Source organism: Chaetodon auriga, chromosome 1 (genome assembly GCF_051107435.1).
Source record: "Chaetodon auriga isolate fChaAug3 chromosome 1, fChaAug3.hap1, whole genome shotgun sequence".
Classification (NCBI taxonomy): domain Eukaryota; kingdom Metazoa; phylum Chordata; class Actinopteri; order Chaetodontiformes; family Chaetodontidae; genus Chaetodon; species Chaetodon auriga.
Genome location: NC_135074.1, coordinates 4,168,790 through 4,183,143, shown reverse-complemented (window position 1 = coordinate 4,183,143; position 14,354 = coordinate 4,168,790). Strand labels below are relative to the sequence as shown.

At 41.1% G+C, this 14,354-nt stretch overlaps 1 protein-coding gene across 1 annotated transcript in view; it reads right to left on the bottom strand.

Moving 5' to 3' along the window:
- The window catches only part of LOC143324247 (mucin-5B-like), a 50,533-nt gene extending 37,008 nt beyond the window's left edge, over nt 1-13,525 (bottom strand). Inside the window, exons 1-17 of the mRNA XM_076736585.1 lie at nt 13,465-13,525; nt 13,275-13,334; nt 12,884-13,145; nt 12,567-12,681; nt 12,287-12,377; nt 12,095-12,201; nt 7,221-7,449; nt 6,104-6,229; nt 5,867-5,984; nt 5,501-5,639; nt 4,377-4,487; nt 3,805-3,874; nt 2,780-2,917; nt 1,523-1,687; nt 1,345-1,439; nt 1,113-1,239; nt 10-265 (exon numbers count right to left, since the gene is read on the bottom strand). Of these exons, the coding sequence (XP_076592700.1) occupies nt 10-265; nt 1,113-1,239; nt 1,345-1,439; nt 1,523-1,687; nt 2,780-2,917; nt 3,805-3,874; nt 4,377-4,487; nt 5,501-5,639; nt 5,867-5,984; nt 6,104-6,229; nt 7,221-7,449; nt 12,095-12,201; nt 12,287-12,377; nt 12,567-12,681; nt 12,884-13,145; nt 13,275-13,334; nt 13,465-13,525 (2,270 nt within the window). The remainder of the gene's footprint in view (nt 1-9; nt 266-1,112; nt 1,240-1,344; nt 1,440-1,522; nt 1,688-2,779; nt 2,918-3,804; nt 3,875-4,376; nt 4,488-5,500; nt 5,640-5,866; nt 5,985-6,103; nt 6,230-7,220; nt 7,450-12,094; nt 12,202-12,286; nt 12,378-12,566; nt 12,682-12,883; nt 13,146-13,274; nt 13,335-13,464) is intronic.
- Between the last annotated feature and the right edge of the window lie 829 nt (nt 13,526-14,354).

The following is a 14,354-nucleotide window of genomic DNA, read 5'->3' as shown; positions in this document are numbered from 1 at the left end:
TTTTCATACCACATGACCCCTTCCTTGTTTACGACCTGTCCAGGAGACACTGCTGAGCCTTTGTAATAACAGGGACAAGCTGTGGGTGCGACACACTTCCCGGAGTCATCCAGGTAGGTTCCCTCTGCACAGACACAGCCGTCAATGGGCGGGAAGGAGAAGCGACAGATGACATCCGTGGTGCCGATGCAGTGGCAGGTGCGACTGCTGGATGTGATGTTGTAGGAGTAGACCATGTTGCTGGGGCAGGAGTTGGCATATTTCCCTGAGGAGGCCAGACCACAGAATCAGTGAAAAGCTGTACAACTGTTGCACTGCATTCATGCTACATGAATGTGTTTACAGGACTAATGCACCAATGATTTTGCAGCATTTAGCCCATTTGTACCAATATTTGAGCAATAGTGAGTTTCTATGTCAGCAACTCTAAAATAGTGACGTTACACTCAGAGTGGACTACCTGGCACAGTATTGACCATTCAAAGCAGATGAATGGCAATGTGATACTTCGACGGAGACTTCACCACGTCACAAATTATGTAACCACCCCATACAAGGCCTCACTTCATCACACTCGTCTCACAGAGGTGTCACACTGGTTTTGAATAGGCCTACATGATGTTCTTGTCAGCCTGTCCAAGCATTTAAAAACTGATCTGTGTTTTTATAATACAAGCTTTATTGAACAAATCATAATGAAACCAATGAAATCTGTTGTATTCTGACTGTTTCATCATGGTCTCAGATTTATCCATCTATACAAATGCAACACGAAGGGTTTGGCCAGTAAACATAATTTTCCAAATACCTTTATCAAATACATTGTAACAGTGAACCATTTTCAAAATAACTGCTTCGTAGTGAGTCAGTGCTTTAAAAGCTATGTATCCCCATCACTAGGTAAGAGCTAGGGAGTCCTGAAAAAAACGCAGGCTGGTGTGGTTTCACACAAAGTTTTTCTCTGCGAAGGATTTATCTAATGCTTGATGAAACTGACATCTGATGTGAGGACATGCAATCCCTTGGAAATATATGGATTTTTAGGATTTTGACAACCTAGTAATGTCAAGTCCTCCAAGTCACGTGCTGTTTCACAGCTCTTCACTACTCACCACAGATAGTGTTCCTCCAGCCGCTGATCTGGATTCCTGCAGCTGCACATGCATGGACATAGGAGGAGACTGCGGCACACATGCAGTCCTCACTTTTCTCACAGTTACAGCTGTCATACATGCAGTTCTGTGACAAGACAAAATGAAAAATACTTCAGTTGAGTGAGAGGTCTGGAGACTGGTCCAGGTAAAGCCCATTGAAATATTTAAATGCTGTAGATATGAGACTTACCTCTTTGTAAGAGTCAGGGCTGATCTCTGAGTGACAGGAGGCGAACACACCCTGAGGGTCACTCAGCATGGAACACCAGTGCTGGGCGTACTTCTCTGTCATCAACACACAATTACCAACATCACTCCTTCTGAAGAACACACAGTGATAACAGAGAATCTAAACAAATCAGACATACCATTATCCAGACTAAGACTGCAGGGGTTCTCAAAGGTGCTTTTAACATTGGGACAACCAGCATGTGTCTTCCAGCTGTTGACGAAACCAGCTGCGGTGGCATCTGGAACACCACTGAGCTTTAGAAAGTCATCAGCTTGGTTATTGTTGAAGTTCCCACACAGACCTGCAGGCAGACACCATCATGTTAATGACAATGCCTAAGACTTTATTTTAGAGGCAAACTGGATTGATTGTGTGGGTACTCTTCCCCACAGGGTCGAAGAATCATGTCATGTTTACAGTGTTGAAGTCATTATGGCTTTATCATCTTTCTGTCTTTCTATATGTCTGTCTTCTTCTTTCATGCTACAACTGACTAATAAAAAAATCATACATGAATATTAGCACTCTAATCTGGTTCCAAACTACAGCAACTATTGTCTAAATAAAAGAAAGTAGCTGCACATGCTAGGCTTTTGCAACCTTCACTAAAGGTCAAGGTAAGGACTAGGGTTGAGCCAGATACTCGTTTCAGACGAGTTTCCGGTACAGATAAAGCATTTTTGACGAGTACGAGCATGATACAAATAAAACTCGTCAATATCCGTGCTCGTGCTGAAGGAAAATCCTCATTGGGTAACTGACTGTCTTCATGCTCTGCTCTGTTCTCACGACTTGTTTCATAACGTACGCGGTACATTTGACAAGACAGAGCTGAAAACGGCTCGTGTTGCATCAGTCACTGCCTCCACTCCACATACACACATATAGCTGAATACACAAAGTAGCCTATATTAATAAGACTTAAAATAATGTACCGATTTAAGCCCCACCCATTTCCGATTACAGATACTGATACAGTTAATTTAGATGGTTGAACAGATACGGATACAGATACGGATACGGATAGTGGTGTACTTGCTCATCCCTAGTAAGGACATTCTTTTATTCATCACAGCACAGTACAAAACATGAAGTCCATCAATATGATCTTTAAAAACCATAAAACTCATCAACATTTTATATAGCTTGTTTAAATTTGATCAAAATTCCAGTACTGCCGTAGATCAAAATATTTGACTTTTTCAGTCTCAGTATTTCTACTTTCTCTCTCTAATGAATAAGTTTGATACTATTTTACCCCTGCTTTCTCACTTTCTGTTCACATATTCACTGTTTGCAGCAACAAACGGGGGTTAATAACCGTAGCACCATTTGAGGGGAATCTTTTCAGTCTGAGAGCACATGCAGATCGTTGTAAATACAGTGTACATACCACAGGTCTTGGTCTGGTAGTCAGTGGTCACTGTGATGTAGAGCTGCATGACTGGCTGGAGCTGTACCTCCAAAAGAACACCAATAGACGTCTGGACTAGCAGGTAAAAAGAGGACGCTCTGAAGGCAGAGATCCCAGCTGGAGGTTAGGAGAAAGGACGTTAGTTGTTAAAAGGGTGGAAGGGAGGAGACAGAATGAAATACTACTAGTCTGCCCATGTCAGGAAAACAGTTCACTGTAAAAGTATATGAAAACTGAATCCAGAATTTTCTGCCTGCTGGCATCCTATCCAGACCTGAGACAGATGAAGTTATGCTGAAGCTGCACTAATAATGGTCACTGGATGTTTACTGAAATCAGCTTCTGCAGCAGAATTATGCTCATGAAGTAAGATTATGTTGTTGATTTGTGTGAAAATACTAACATGTTCATTCATTCATTCATTCATTCACTCATTCATCCTTTTCATTTTTAATTGATTTTATTTTTATTTATTTTTTTAATTGTTTTCCAGATATATGGCATCCCTTGTCACTGTGAACTCTACTGTTGAGCTGTGGAGGTGAGATAGTGACCTCACATGGACGCATACTGTTGCCAGTCACTCATTTTCATCAGCCAGCAACGACATTCAGTAGAAGAGTTTAATAAACAGGACAGACAGTGACAATATCTCCCCACATCCAGTCATCTCTATGCAGCTGCTCCAGCTGACCAGTAGATGTCGCACTGACAAAGACATTGATTCTCACTTGCTTCCCACCCACAGCGGTAATTATGTTCACTTGAATTTATGATCAAAGTCTGAGGTACTGCTGCCAGGGACTGAACCACACATTTCCTGTGAACTGAGAAGCCTTACAGAAACTGTAATGAAGTGTTTGTTTACTCCTCAGTCATTCAGCTAAACTGTTTGTGGTATATGTTACATTAAAAAATGTACTGCAATGTGGCCATGTAGTGTATCTTTTCCTGCATGTCAGATAGAAAGTCAGAGGTGAACACTGTGCAGAGGAGTCTCCTACCAGCAGAGAAGGGTAACTGAGCATGGAGGCCATTCACAAAAACCTTGCCATTGGACTGGATGGTGATCACCTTTATATGAGAGGAGACAGGATGTTATTATTGAAATCATTACACCTTGGAAGATGCATGCAACTTCGATACAGTGTAAAAGTGGACATTATATTTACTGTGATGGACTTAACTCAGTCTAGTTCCAAGATTATTTTCACAGCACTGGAAGAAACATAGCAACTAACAGCAACTAACTAACAACTAAAACGCAAGAAGAACATGCTTAACAATCTCAAACTCTACATGGGTACCAGGTTTGGTATTTGAAAATAAGCAAATTAAAAGTCCTATTGTAATGCTTTGCTCCTTTCCTTCCTATAGTAATACAAATAATGCTGAACAGATTTGGAAGGGAAACATTTCATATTGTATTTACTTCCAGAATCATCCATAAAACATTAGCCGTTAACGCGATATCTTAGGAAATTTATGATGATATAAATTCATATTTTTTTCTGGTGAAATAGTAAAATCAATAGTATAGTGTGTGAGAGTGTCTCTGTGTGCATATCATACTCACATTAGCTCCTCCAGACAAACCAAAGGTAATGGACTTGAGGCAGGTTTCACTCTCCGTCACTCCACACTGCACCAGTTCTCCCTGTATCACAAACTGGGCTCCACTGCAGTCCTAAACATACAAACACATAACTATTCAACTACTGCTGAACTGAAGCGGCATACCTGCTGATAACAGTGTACATGGTACAGAATATCAATAGAAGAAATGACAGTGGATGTATCAGTTGTATTTATACAAGCAGCACTAATACTACTATTCAACAAATTCCTCGTATGTGTAAAATCGTACTTGGCAATAAAGCTTTTTCTGATTCTGATTCTGATTCTGATTACCAACAGTTGTATCAATGCTTGAAGCAGTAGTAGCAGTTTTAGCAATAGCAATAGAGATGGTAGGTAGTAGGTGGTGGATGGCAGGTAACATGGAAACTATGAGGTATCAAGATTATGTGCTACGTCTGTATTCCTCAATAAGAACAATATTTTCAAAAATAGTGGAAACTAAAGGTTCAATCAATAATTATTTCAACTAATTGACTATTGCTAATGTAATAAGACACTGACAGCATCAGAAAACATTAACTTCTTATTTTTAAAACACACTACTTTGTATTATATATTCACATATTCACTGTTTGCAACAACCAGCAGGGATTTCAGTCTGTTTTCAGTCTGAGAGAACATCGCGATCATATTGTACCTCTATTGGTTTATATGCATTGTAATCTGTTGTAATTGTGGTTTACTCTGTATTGTTTTATATTTTTGTGAAACATTTGTGAATAACCCTGAAAAGCACTATATAAAGATTATGTATTCTTAGTATTGTTATTATTGTTTTGTATGTATTGTAATTGTGTGTGTGTGTGTGTGTGTGTGTGTGTGGACACATTTGCATGCATTTACTATATGGGTGCCTTTACAACATGGAATGGTACAGAGATGACGTGCATACCTCTACTTTGTTTCATCTCCAACATTAATTGCAACCTTTTATCAGTACGAGCTTTAACAGATTTGAGGTTGAGGTCTTTAGACTTGTGTCGCAGTGTTGTGCATGTCCCATTACCATAGCCGAGGTGTGTGTATGTGTATAACAGCAGTGATGATGATGTGTGCTACCTTAGCCAGAACGTATGAGCAGTCCCCATGGAAGGTGTAGATTTTTCCATCGAAGGTGTTGATGTGAGCTCCTCCCTCCACAGAGCAGGTTCCTGGACAGTTCTCCTCTGTACAACTCCACTGGCCACTCTCACACACACTGTCAGCACACAGTTGAATCTTGGTTATAAGCTATTTGTTTGATTGACAAACTAGAATAAACAAGGCAGAACTTATTCTGGGACTCTATTTCTCTGGACTGGATACATACTGACAAACCAGAGACTGATTCCTTCATTTGACTGTAGTTCCAGTTTTTCTTGCAAATAAACCCATTTTCCAGTATGGATGTTCCTTTGACATGCTCTGACATATTGTATATCATACCATTTTTTGCAGTTGCTGGAGTAGGACTCTCCTGGTCCATAGATCTTGCCATTGTAGCTGCAGGAGCACTCGCTCAGTGCGACACATCCATTGCCATTTCGATCATCCAGCACCGTGCCTGAAAATCATCAAAATATATTGTATTTGAATGCAGTGTGTGTGTGTGTGTGTGTGTGTGTGTGTGTGTGTGTGTGTGTGTGTGCAATATATGTATGTATGTGTGTCACTCTGCTGTACCTGCAGGGCAGAAGCATCCATCGATACAGTGATTGTCACAGGTGTGGCTGGCTTCTGGGTTGGAGCAGGTATCAGCACAGGGACTCCCACACTCATTGTACTCCATTTTGTGGGGACATGACTTCCCTGTGAATACATCAGATGTTTTGAACTTCCTCTCTAACATTAATTCACACAAACGTTACCGTTGTAGCCTGGTTCCAGCCCCTGAATGACCTGCCCACAGTTCAAACGTGTCCTCTCCTCCCCCAGAACTCCTAACCTTTAAGAAGAGCTGGGGCTGGCCTTGTGCTATGGATACATCTCGTTGTATGAAATCAGCTTACTCACTGCGATCACAGTGTTTGGTTAGTGAGGGACTGGTCTGTGTTAGTGAATGTGAAATAAAATATATGAATATACAAGAGAGCAAGAAATAAATTCAACAGATACTGCATTTTTCCTGTAGTCCTATCGCAGTCTTAAAGTTACAGTAAACACGGCTATTAGTTTGCTTCTAACTTGGCAAGTTAGGAGATACGGAGTCTTGAAATGTTTTGTGTAATATATAATGTGTGTGTATATAAAATCTCACTTTTGGCATTATTGCATTATATATGTTGCCTAAGGTAACGACATGTTCATGCTGTAGATAAGTTAGAGTATTCACTTCACACTGTTCATATTGTTCGGACCACTCATACCACACCATATCTTTCTGTGAATGAATGTTAAGAGTATTCTTACTATTAATTCAATCTACTTCACTACTTTTTGCACTTCAGGTTATATACTAGACTGTATTTCATTGTCACAGTACTTCTACCCTGTGCACTGACATTAAAGGTGAATCTAATCTAATCTAATCTAATCTAATTTTCTGTATCTGCTTGTTGAAACACTTGTGTGACTGAAATATTCAGACCCAAGACCCCACATTTTTCAGGTGCAACATTCTCTCTCCTCTTTATACTGACCAACATTGATGATTAGCTTGCTTTGCTTACCGTAAGCACACAAAATTCAAATTTTTCCCCTTCTTTCAATTATTGTGTGTCTGCATGTTTTCAGTCTGTGGGCAAAAGCCCCCTTCTACCCAGGGAATATTTCATTAGCAGTGTCTAATGAGTGTACTCACAGCAGAGCTCTTTGGTTCGCCAGTTGAGGGGCTTGCCACCGGCATGGACACACTGTCTAGAGAACTCAGACACAGTGTTGCACAGGCAGAAGGGATCTGCATGTTCATCTATGCCTTTGCCACAGTGGCAGAGATCTGCAACACAGGCAGATGTAAAGGAGGCAACATCCAGCAGGCTGTGACAACTGTTGAAAACCGGCCCTGTAAGAATCTGCTCACACAGAGGTTTCTACAGGATGGATGGATGGACAGACAGACAGACAGACAGACAGACAGACAGACAGACAGAGAGCAAAATGATTACTTAAGCAAAGCAGAGGAAATTGAACATATTAAACATTTCTGCACTAGCTCTGTCAAAATCGTAACAAAGGCCACACATGTGCAGGGACATGTGTTACTGAAAACCAATGGTGGAATCTAACTAAGCACATTTACTCAAGCACTGTAGTTATTTGCAAATTTGAGGTATTTTACTTGCATATCATTTCATGCATATTTATATAGATGTCACTACATTTGAGAGGCAAATATCATCCTTTTTTTCCACCGCACTGGTGTTACAGCTTTACTTACGAGTTACTTTTCAGATACCAATTTTCCATGCTCTTCCCAGTCAAATTTGTTGATTCTGAATTTGATTTTCTACTTCTTAGGACAAACTATTTAAAAGCCTCTTGGATTAGCTGTAAAATGCATTGTCACAAAGCTGAAAAGAGAGCTGTTTTGACCTCATGAAAAGTTGACTAATATGTGGTTCTCACAGGACAGCTACAAACAAATGATTGTCTTATATATAGACATAATATAATATAATGCATTGCTGTAGATTAACCTACTCAACAGTATAGAAATTAGTTAAAATTAATCGACTATGCAAAACAGCATTAATACACATTAATGCAGCAGTAATATTCATCTAAAAACATCCGGTGGTGTTGCTAGGGTCTCTTGGGGCTCCAAGCAAGAAATCCCTAGGGCCCCCACCTGTGCACACCACAAATATTTGCTTTTTGCACACATAAATGCACAATTTTCAGGACGCTTGTGATGAATACTGAAAAAATAGATTAGTGGTTCTCAAAGTGAGGTCCAGGGACCAGCAGAGGTCCCTGAAAGCCCAGGCCTATCAATAATCGTTGTTGTGAATAAGTGGCTGGGGCCCCCTAGTGGCCGGGGGCTCCAAGCAACTGCCTGGCTTGCCTGTCCGCAAGCCCCGCCCCTGAAAACATCATATGTTTTGTTGCTGATGTTACTTACATACTTTTACTTAAGTCAGGTTTTGAATGCAGGACTTTTACTTGTAGTGAAGTATTTCAACAGTGTCTTGTTGATATGTTTACTTAGGCAAAGTATCTGAATACTTCTGCCACCACTGCTGAAAACTAATGCATGACCCATTGGCTGCTGGTGGCTTTTTTCACTGGGTGGGGCTACAGGCACTGAGACACACTAGCAATGCTGTCACATAGCTTAGTGCACTAAACTTTGTCTGGATCAGTCACATATTTACTTCAACTACTCTGCTGAGTCCTCAGAAGCTGCTGTTTAAACTGCACCACTAGTTTAGTCTGAGCTCACTGGCTGTGTCCTTATGAATCACCTAAACTCAGGTATCTCATCTCTCTGTATCTTAGGTTTAAATGAAACCTGCTTCAGACATGGTTTAACATAGGTTTATTGTTAAGTTCAGTATAAGGAGATTTTTAAAGTCTAAAATCTTTTACAATGTACATTCTTTTGAAGGCAACATAATTAAGTGTCAAACTTACATACTTGTAATGGAATGTGTAATTACAGTGTGCCACTTCTACCCTAATTAATTTCTGATGCCAGAGACCAATCGGTAATTCATGTACCGCAAGTCCGATGCCTGCAAGGATGACGTGGTCAGTTTGCCAGTAATGTTTAAGAGACAGGAACAAATGATGCTATGTACTGTCAGACTAACCTCCACTGCAGCTTCAGTGTAAAGTAATACAGTATATTTGACAGATTTCTTGCTTTGATTTGTTCAATCCACTCTAAAGCCATCAAAATGGCTGTCTGCTAAATGGTATACACAGTTTCTTTGCATGTTTCAACTCTGTAGCTTGGACCTGCAGCTGCAGAACCTACACTACACCTACACTTCTACATTCTCCCATTCTTTTGGGGCTGACTTAAACCCCATTCAGATGGGATTAACATTACAATGGAAATTAGGGAATAAAATATGCACTGTGGTCATCAGCAGTTCAATTCATCGATGCGGATGACATTTTAACTGTCACAAAATGACAGGATGTGGTCTGTAATAGACATGGACATTCTACAGGATGAGCCAAAAAAAAAAAATATTATTACCTCTGTAGCTGACATTACAAAAGTGCATTTGTTCATTCCTATGTGTACTCCAAGACGAAGCATAAAATTCACCACCTGTACAGTTGTCATGAACGGGGAAATTAGCTACAGAGATGGAAACCATTTTTTGGACAAGGCTAGTAAACATGTTTATTTCTGCTGTAAAGTTGGCATTTTTAATGCTGGGGTCTATGGGGATAGATGAACTTTCGGAGCCAGCCTCAGGCGGCCATATGAAGAACTCCATAATATAATGACTTCCGCCCTGTCACACTCACCCCTATCATCACCAAGTGCTTCAAGAGGTTGGTCTTGGCCCACCTCAAATGATGTCTTCCCCACACTGAACCCCCATCAGTTTGCCTACCGACCAAACAGATGAACAGAGGATGCCATCTCCACAGCACTGCACTGCATCCTGACACACCTGGACAACAACACCTATGTGAGGATGCTGTTCAGACTTCAGATCAGCATTCAACACAGTCATCCCCTCCAAGCTGGTCAACAAACTTAGTAACCTCGGCATAAGCACCTCCCTCTGCAACTGGACCCTGGACTTCCTGACCAACAGACCCCAGTCTGTTAAGTTAGACAAACACACCTCCACCACCCTGACCCTGAACACAGGGTCCCACAGGGCTGTGTGCTGAGCCCTCTCCTCTACTCCCTCTTCACCCACGACTGCGTGCCTGTGCATGGCTCCAACTCCATCATCAAGTTTACAGATGATACGACGGCGATAGGCCAGATCAACAACAATGACGAGTCAGCCTACAGGGATGAGATTCAGCAGCTGGCGATGTGGTGCGCTGACAACAACCTGACCCTCAACACCAAGGAGACCAAGGAGCTCATCGTGGACTACAGGAAAAGCAAAGGATGCAGTCACAACCCCATTCACATCAACAGAGCTGACGTGGAACGTGTCTCCAGCTTCAAGTTCCTGGGGGTCCACATCTCTGACCTCTCCTGGACCCTCAACTCCTCCACCTTGATAAAGAAAACTCAACAGTGCCTCTACTTCCTGAGGAGACTGAGGAAAGTTAACCTGGCTTGTCAGATCCTAGTCAACTTCTACTGCTGCACAATTGAGAGCCTCCTGACCAACTGCATCTCAGTATGGCACGGCAGCTGCACAGTCTCCGAGCAGAAGGCCCTGCAATGGGTGGTGAAAACTACCCAGTACATCACCGGTGCTCAGCTAACTGCCATCGAGGACCTCCAGCACAAGCAGTGTCTAAGAAGGACATGCAGCATCAGCAGTGACAGCTCCCACCCCAACCATGGTTCTCTGTGTTGCACTCTCACAATAAAGTTGAATCTGATCTAATCCAATAACTTTTGCTTGTTTACATTAAAACTCCACAGGGCCCTTTAAGCTCACGGAATTTGAAGGAATATATGTGACTAATGGGGCACTTCATGTGCTCCATCTATCAGCCAACCACTGCTGGTATGACCAAGGATACTGTCACTTTCTGTATTGGTTGGAGTGGATTATATTGTATAGCCATACAACCAGTATTTACGATATTGGTAGGCTTTCATTCTTCATGTTTTGGTTGAATAGACTTGTCAAAAGAAATTTTATTTTGCCAATATGTGTGTCAGTCAGGTAACTTTACTACCCTAATAGAAAGCCATTACTTCAACACAGTTGCTGAAACCAGCAGTATTCGTTCTCTGCACTTACACCATTAGACATGTAGTAATCTGAAAAAAAAATGCACACCCCCTCAAAAATCAGGTACTGGTGGGGGTAGAAGTAACCTTACATTTACAATCATTTTTGGAGTATTTATAAGAGCAAACTTAAAAATAATGTAACGCAGTGTTCACTCAGAATACATTTTTACTGAACGATTTTCTCTTTTACTTAAGTACATTTTTACACAAGTACTTTAACTCAGTGTGCAAACTATGCCATGGCTTTTGGGGGAGCACTTTTTGTGATTCTGCACCTGATATATAATAATAAGTTAATAACCACATCAAACCTCCTACAAGGCATCTCGTCCTCATCAACAAGGGTTAAAGTTACCACAGATGAGCACATTCATTTCTCTGTACAAATACATCAATGCGAGGGTCACGTATCAACAACAGCTTTCAGTTTACCTGCTAACGTGAATGAAATTTGATATTGCACTGCCACGCTTTGATGGTGATTGCAAGAATAGCATGCATGCCGGTATCTTTATTAGAATCAATCAACCTCACGCATGACCAATGACGGTGATGATACAGAAAGATAGAAATGCATGGCAAAAATAGCATATTGCTAATATTTTAGAGACCCCCCAAAATTTCACAAACCATGTTTTCAGGGGAGCTCATGTTTCATTAAGGGGAGCCAAGCTTCCCCTGGCTCCCTCGTAGTTCACACCCTGCTTTAACCTTTACTTAAATTCAACATTCTAGTACTCTTTCCATCTCTAAATACTGCTCATGGCATAATACAGGTATAGTATTGAGTAGAATGTTTTTTTCCATTTTGATTTTCATTGAACTGGGTAAAGTCTCACCATGTCGTTGCAGCTTTGTGTTAATTCTGGTGTGTAGTCAGAGCAGCTTTCAGTTGGACCGTCCATTTTCCAGAAGTTAGCAAAATCCTTGGGGGATATTTTCACACCTGTTTGCATAATATCAAAGAAACACAGCTCAGTTGGGTGGTCACGTGTACACTGACTGACTTGTTAACATTGGTCAAAGTATACCGTGGCTGTAGAACTCATCGTAGAGCTGCACCCCATTAAAGTCTCCACAAAGGCCACAGGTTTGGTTCTTGTATTTCAGGTCTAGCTCCACCTGTGACAACAAAACCATCAACCCTCAACCCTACTCACTACTGGACTTGTTACATTACAAAATATGGATATCATATATCATGTGTTTAGCATGCAGTTTAACCTTATGGTACACTTTAATCTAAAGCTTTGAACATATTTTTAAGCAATATTGGTAATAACAGGCTTTTCTGTTCAGCCATAATCCTACCAGAAAAGAGTCCTCTTCATTCCAGATAGCAAATAATCCCATTTTTGCTTTGATTTTGATGTATGTGGGAGTTTTCTCAATGAGCACTCCTGCTTGACTGACTGGTAGGATGGCTCTGCAAAAGGAAAAAAGAAGTCACATTATTTTGGCCATTATGTTTTTTCGAACTTTTGTCCTCAGAGTCGAGGGGAGATCGTAAATGGAGCCATCAAATTTAACCAGATTGTCTTCTAAAGATTTCTTTACCAACAGGCATTTACTTAATTAAATTATGCAGGCATAGTGAAAAGGGTTTAGGGTTTTTAGTGTAAACTTACAATTTGCCATCAATGACCACTGAGCCCTTGGAGAGCTCCACCACTGAACCCTCCAGCTTCATGATGATGTTTTTGATGGTGGGATAGCCGCCAGCATCCTGCCTTCTTATCTGAATGTTGAAATCCGTGTAACTGCCCCTGCATGAAGAGGTCAGCACGTAGTTGCAGGTGGAGTGCAACTGGAAAATATCTCCATCAAAGGTCTTGAAGTGGAAGTTGCCCCATGTACTGCAGATCTGGCCATTGTGGATTGGACTTACACCTACAGGCAGACAGATCAGGATGTGATACCACAACAACAGCCATATTTTACACAGGTCTTTACCTATATGAATGAATGCTCACATAAGGAAAACAATTTATAATTGCTACCAACAACCTACATGCTCACCTGTTATTTTTTCAGGAATCTGGGAAATGGAGGAGAACGTGTCCAAAGCAGATTTTGCCTCTGTTGAAAGAAGTAACGGTTATTTAAGTATCAATGATCAATTCTCAAAAAACATTAAAAAAATAATAAGGCTGAGCTTTGCTGTAGCACATGGGTAAATATAATATATTATAATATATAATGTATGTACCGCTGTGCCAGGCAGCTACGATGGCAGACAGAGTGACACATAGCAGCCACTCATTAGCCATAGCCATTTGTTTCTCCACTGGAACTCTGTGGAAGATGGGAGGGAGGCCCAGCTCTTTATACCAGGGGGCAAGGTCTTACTGTGGCAGGTGAGGGAGTGGCATTCCCATAGCTTCATAGTGATTCATGACTGCTGCTCCTGCCCGGCCCATTTATTTCCTGGTCCCCTTCACATACTTGATATGAAGGGCGAGGTTACAGAGCATGCAAACAGATGTTCACCTTACATCTGTGATGGAAACAAAGGGCCAATGGCTGAAGGTTTTCTTTCCGACCAAGCAGCAGCACACCAGACTTGACTCATTTCATCAGCTGATCTCAGTCTTCAGACAGCTGATTGGTCAGACTGCATACTCTTGATTGGTTGGAGGAAAAACCTGCAGCCACACAGCCCTTTGTGGAATAGTTTGGACATGCCTGGCCTCCACAGATATGGAATCCATGTCCACAATGATGGCCAACCCAACATAGTGTTGGTGTGCTTGCTTGGTTCATCTGATATGTCTGTGGATTGGAGAAATTGAGAACAGTCTATGTCCATATAACATACTTTAATGCAGTAGAATAATTCAGTATAATTCAGCAGTATAATTCTCTATTCTCTGATTCTCTCCATGGAAGACTCAGTTTATTTGCAAATGCCAGATTGTTGCTCAGGAGGTTATACTGTAAAAAATACCAACAATGTAAATTCCTTGTAAGTTTCCATATCGTTATTCCTTTATTCCTGAACTTCATATCTTGTTTACTGTAGCAGTACACCATCAGTACCAAAAAATTACACTGCAAATTTGGAAGAATTGCGCTGTATGTTGTAGGACATAATCTAAA